A 6,490-nucleotide genomic window follows, 5' to 3' on the forward strand; every position below is an offset into this window, starting at 1 on the left:
CACATGAATCTAAAAGTTTCCACATGTTAGCACACCATGGTATTTATTTTCCCTAGCCACTGAATGGATTTGTGTGATTATACCTTGAGTCACTGGAGGTATGGAGACCTGCCTTGTACATAGTCTAGTTAGGAGTTTTTGTTGTGCCTTCCCCACCCTTTTGTTTGGCTTTTGTTCCCAATTTTGGCATGTTCAGTCACTTTTAATGTATTTACCCCCTTTTCGGATGACTCTATAGCCCTTGTGATAAAGCACTACTCTTTCTTAACTCCGAGTTCATTCAATGTCCTGCACAATCCTTGTCCCCAAATAGAGCCAGTTGTAACCTAGATATTTTACTATGAGAATTAGTTAAATTAATTTCGGAGAGGGAGAGAGAGGCTACCTCCCAACTCATGATTTAATTTTCCATTTTATAACCTAGGCTATGATGAAGAAGCTACTTTTTGTAGTGAACATATAGGCTTGAAAAGAATTGTGCTACTATCAGAGGTGAGTGTGATATACGATCGAGGCATGAGCCTCAAAATTTCACAAAGGAATAGGTTGCACTTATTAGCAATAAATGATTGTCAAGGATGTATTAAGCATATTGATTGAGTGAAGGAAATGGAAATTCTAAGAAACAAAGTCAGAATTACCTTACATTGAAAAGTGACATGGGTCACTTATTGTAACTAAAGTTAGGATTTTGTGCTTTGACTTCGCAAAAGGTTGGAATTGGTTGTGAATGCATTCCCAATGTCCAAATCCTAACTTTTTGAGTGGTTATGAACCCGAAAATTTGGTTATGCTAGAATGGCTATAAATTCTTGAATCTCATGGTAATAGGGAACTTTTTGGACTTTGGATTAAGGGAACACTTATGCTAAATTTTGATGATAAGACAAATTTTGGAAAGTATGTATAGATTTTGTCTTCGAAATTGAAAAGCTTTGTTATATTTTGGTGCAAGAAAATAAAAATGAGAAATGTGCTTGGTTTCTTTTTCTAAAATCTAGATTGTTGCAGCATAAAACCGTTGATTCTTTCTATAGTGAATGTTCTCACAGTATTCTGTGAATGTTAATGAATCATGAATCAACATGGTAATAATGATCATTTTCAAGCATAGTTCTTGATTGCCTTTATTATCAGTTTATGTTAATTCAAGAAAGTTGTGAAGTCATGTGGTGCATTTGTCATCCATAGCTTTCTCTCTATCTTTCAAAGTTTTAATTCATTTATGTTGAAAAATCAAATACACACATCATACGAGGGAGCTGCGCCTCTCAAATGCAGAGAAAGATTGTAATTTGGTAATGATCGGTTTCAATCTCTCCAACTGTTGGCATAGTTGTCATTGTTCACAAGGCGAACAGGGTCAGTTTTAGAAGTAACTATCATGGTGACAAATCTATTTACCGACACCATGAAACTACAACATTATTATAATTTGTGTCTTTATTTTGAGGATGAGTCATGAAACTTGTAGCTTATACTAAATTTTAGTTCTCTAATTTTTACACTTTGACATAGTTTGGAGTTTGCTAGAATGCTTTTTGTATTATAACTTACATTATATTCATTGGATATTTAATGTTACCTAAAATGAAGGATCATTTTATTTTAGATTTCTTCTTAGTGTAATATTAGAGGTTGATTGTGTCTTTTCAAAGACTCTCTTCTCTCTCCAAACTCTCACACCATAAGAGAATAAAAGATACCCAGAGCCTTCTTTGTTTAAGTTTGACAAATAGAAATATTGTTTCTACAATAGTTTTTATACTTAATGGGTACTTTTTTATTTATTTATCTTATTTCTTCTTCAAACTTTAAAAATAAGCAAAATAAAGACAAACTTATAAAAAATTAAATGACATTAATAAAACATCAAATATATCAAATAATTTATTAAGATGAGATTTAGACTCATTTTTTTCATATTTTCTTCTCTTACAGACCAATTTTCACGTTTTTAAAGAAAAATTAGCATTCATATCATCTACATGGATTAACATTAACACTGATGCAATTTTAATCAAATTTGAAACAAAAATTAGTCAATCTTTAGATTTTAAGTTAATAGTATGGAAAATTTTATTTTATTTTAAGACTTTCTTTTTTTCTAAAATTATATAATTTTTCCTTACAAGAATTGATATTAATATTGAATTATTATTAATCAAATTTGAATAAAAATTGACACACTATAGATTTTTATATACCTTAAATAACTTTAAAATATCCAATCTTTAGAATATGTTCTATAACTAAATCCTGGAGATCCTATAACCTATGAATATTGGAGAAAAATACAACCTATTTATATAATAATTTTATAAACTTCAATTTTAGTCAAGGCAAATACATCTTAAAAAAATTCATTTAATTCTTTACTCAAAATAATTTATTAAATCGAATTACATAATTCCTACGTTTAATGAATGTAACTTATGAGAACTCATTTGTCTCTCGTGATAACAAATCTTCCACCTGGACTATCAAAAAAATCATCTGATCTCTTTTATGGCAGAAGAGCATTTCCCTTGAGGTAGTTATTGTTGATTGCTCTGTTCCTCGTTTACGAAAACATGCTTCAAAGAAAACCCATTAGATCTACACTGCATGAATCAAAATAATTCCATAAATTGTCCATTTTCTCAACACAGCTGTTTCCTCGTTTAAACGCAGTAAAGAAAGAAATAACTACGAATACACAAAATAAAGGGAAGTTTTTTTCCATTCCCTTTTGCAGAGCTCTGAACCAGTCACCACATCATAAATACAAACCAACAAATTTGCTTCAACATTTTCATATGTATCATATATTAACAATCTGGGTACAGATGAAGGCGTGCCCCCTTTCTCTTGTAATTTGTAAGCAGAAATGTTGCTTACAATCCCCAAATTAACAGGAATCAAACATTTTCTATAATTCATCCCACGGCAGAACAGATAAACGGCCACAACACATTCCGGCAGGGCTCAGGTATCTTAAATTTGTTTTCCTTGAGCAGAGCTGCTGGTAATATGATAAACGTCTATAAATATTCAAAGAATCGAATCAATGAAAACCCATCAAAAAATTGCAGCGGCAATGTGAAGTTACCTCTGGCGATCAATATACAAGCAAAAACAACTTATTGCCTCTCTGCGGCTTGCAATGTTGATCATGCAGGTTCAAAAATAAGGCGAGAATTTATTAATCAATCAATGGCCTTTGCATTGGTATGACGGTCGCTTCTGCTGTTTACCAGCTTTAGTAGGACAAGGGGAAACAATGGGAGGAACCATGCAATTGTACTGAATGCAGAGTGAAGTGCTGATGGGAAGCTTTGCAGAGGGATTTATACTGACCTGGGTAAGATAATTGTGCTGAAGATACAACACCTGAATTCTAGCAGAAAGCAGACTATCAACAATTTCTTTCGGCAATGCCCCGCTGAAACGATTGTTGTTCAGATACAGAGTCTGAACGGATGAAAAAAATGGGGAAATGGGTCCGTTCAACATATTATAACTGAGATCAACGGTGGGTATGTTAACGGCTGAACCGGGCTGTAGAGGACCTGAAAGGGAATTTCTCTGGAGTTGCAGAGAATTAATGTGGAAGCCAAAGAGAGAATTGGGGATAATCCCCGTGAATTTGTTGAAGCTAAGATCAATGTACGTCAAGGAGCTCAAATGCCCCAAATTCTGTATTCCGCCATTAAACTGGTTGTTAGAAAGGGCGAGATATTTCAGAGAAGACGGCAGAGAAGGCAGTGATCCTGAAAGATCGTTCCGCTTTAGGTCAAGCCGTAAGAGCTTTGGAGCTCCACCGAGATCAGGGATTGTTCCGGTGAGTTTATTGCGGGCCAGAATCAGATTCGTGATCTGGGGAAGCTCGCCGAGGCCCCGGGGAATCGAACCCGAGAGCTGGTTGTAGCTCAGATCGAGGGTTTCAAGCTTCTTCAGCAGGCTTATACTCGGCGGAATGCTTCCGCTGAGGAAATTTCTGCTGATTCCGAGAAATTGCAGCTCCCGCATTTGTCCAATGGTGTCCGGAATCGGCCCCACGAGCTGCCCTGGAACAACGGTGAACTCCACAAGCGAACTGAGAACACCGAGATCACCGTGAAGCTTGCCTCTCAGTCCAGGCGATCCGGCGGCCGGGTCGCCCAAATTGAGCGTCGTGATCTTCTGCGGCTCCGAAGAAGTGCAAAGAATTCCAGGAAATTTGCAAGGATCTTTGGAAAAATCCCATCCCGTCAAATAACTCGAACCCGGCATGTCCTGCAAGTTTTTCCTCATCGACTGGAGAGCCAGAAATTCAATCGGAGCGAGCAATGGCTCTGCAAATTCCGCCATTAAAACCAGCACCAGAACCACAAATTGAATCCTGCCGCTGCCATCTCCAATGGCCGCAAGCTCCATTTCGGAAAAGCCCAAAATGAAAAATGCTGGCAGCTTCCCGGGTTTTTTTCGTTTTCTATGAACTCCAAAACCTCTTATTTTTCCCGTTTTCTTCAACTTATGAAATCCGAAATCTTACACTGTAAATAACACAATTTCTTTCTATTTCTTGTCCAACAAGCCAGATCAGTTAGGTTGCGTAGATTAAGAAAAAACACACAGCTTCCCCATCCAGAGTGAATTTTTTTTCCTCTTTTTTTCTTTCTTTTTTCAGACGGTTGAGCTGTCGCCAACTACATTGCTGTGACAGTCGCAGTCACCGCGAGCTATCCATCATTTTCACCTTTGCGCAGCCGGTCACTCCCGCATTTGACCGACAGTTCCCGCCACCGCTACTGAGTCAGCAGACACGTGAGCAGAGGGCCAGAGCATGCGTATGTAGTGTCTCCCGTGGGACCCATTTAAAGGGGGTCAGCCTTTTTAGCTTTATGCTCGGTTTTCAATAATTGACATGCTTGTTGCATCTGCAATGAGGTGGGGTTAATTATTTTTGTTTAAGGTCCTCCTTAACTGTAGCTTGAGCTTGACGCCTTGGTTTTGACTGTACACGGTACGATCTTAAACCGGAGTTAAGTACTTTGACCAAAGTTGAGTTATGTGAAGAATCTCTAGGCGGGGCAAGAAAGCTTTGATCGTCTTGTATTTGTCTATAGGCTATAACAGTTTAGTGTTTGGCTCTGGCTTAACGAGGTTTGTTCTCAATTATATAGTTAATAATAATAATATAGTTATTGGTCCCATTCCCTGCCATGGTGAGGATCATTAAAATCTCTCTTTTATAAGAATGTTGTTGGGGTTATCCCCATTAGGTATAACTCCTCTGAAATGTGTGTCTCGTTAAATTTTTTTTTAAAAAAACCATGTCTTTGAATATTAACAAATTTTCTAACTAACTTTCTTATCAATGTTTATCTTAATATTAAACATTATTATAAGGAAACACATTCACTTTGTATAAATAGTTCAGTCAATTCAGTCAAACATTTTTAGCATAAATTGTGATAAAGAAGATTGGCCTATTTAATTTAAAATTGGAAGAAAAATATTATATTGTAGATTATGTTAATCAAGTTTATCTTAATATACAATAGAATAAAATTTTAGCAATCATCCATATACCAATGTCTTCATGTTCTTGTCCACCTAACCTTTCAATGACTATATTTAAAAATAATCAATATATGATAATTAAGATCCAAATAAAATATGTCATATGGTGAATCAAACTCTTGGTTAAAAAATATATTTAGTGGTTTGTTGTCCATATACCAATAATCTCTATGTTCTTGTCCAACTAATTTTTTGTCTCAATTACCGCTTTATATAAATATTTAGGCCAAATGAACGTGAAATAGGCATTAGGAGTTGCGGAAATTATGCTTATAAAAAAGTATGATTATTGATAAAGAGGATTAGGAAGTTTGATTTTGATTAGAAGAAGAATATTTTATTGTAGATGATATTTAGGTGGTTTGTCTTAATGTAAAATAGTAGTCATCCATGTAGCAATTTTTACTATGTCTTGTCTACCTAACCTTTTAACTACTTTATCAACCAATGACTAATCTATGATAATTGAAATCTCAATAAAATATTTTGCATGTATCAATAGTTTTCCACTTGTACACCTTATAGAACTTTTAAAATTTGACTTCTTTCATTGAAGGAGTTGTGCAAGTTTATTGCTAACTATAGTAGATATGTGCATACGCATTGGTAAAAATATTTACTATAGGAATATGTGTTAGACCAATTGTGCAATTATCTTAGTGGTTGTAGCACACACTTGCCAAAGGCATCTATGAATATGTATCTGACATCATTTCTAATTTACTACTTTTTGACCTTTGTGCACATACCATGTCCTCTCACATTCATTATAAGTTTTGAAATGATAGCATTAAGTTATTAAATCACATGCAAAGAAACCAAAAAATCCTTTGAAATCTAACATACCATTTAGGAGCTCGTGATGCATGAAGGTAGGGTAGGGGGCTATTGGGTTCTTTCCCCTTCTTAGATATGTACCAATGAACCCTGATAATCTCAAGAT

The 6,490-nt window shown here is 35.3% G+C and overlaps 1 protein-coding gene across 1 annotated transcript; it reads right to left on the reverse strand.

Moving 5' to 3' along the window:
• Positions 1-3,192: 3,192 nt before the first annotated feature.
• Positions 3,193-4,398, reverse strand: LOC149578808 (uncharacterized). The gene has a single exon (XM_089801380.1). The coding sequence runs from the start codon at positions 4,396-4,398 to the stop codon at positions 3,193-3,195; it is 1,206 nt and encodes a 401-aa protein (XP_089657506.1).
• Positions 4,399-6,490: the final 2,092 nt, after the last annotated feature.

This window comes from Cupressus sempervirens, chromosome 1 (genome assembly GCF_028749045.1).
Source record: "Cupressus sempervirens isolate cs-2001-9-10 chromosome 1, ASM2874904v1, whole genome shotgun sequence".
NCBI lineage: Eukaryota > Viridiplantae > Streptophyta > Pinopsida > Cupressales > Cupressaceae > Cupressus > Cupressus sempervirens.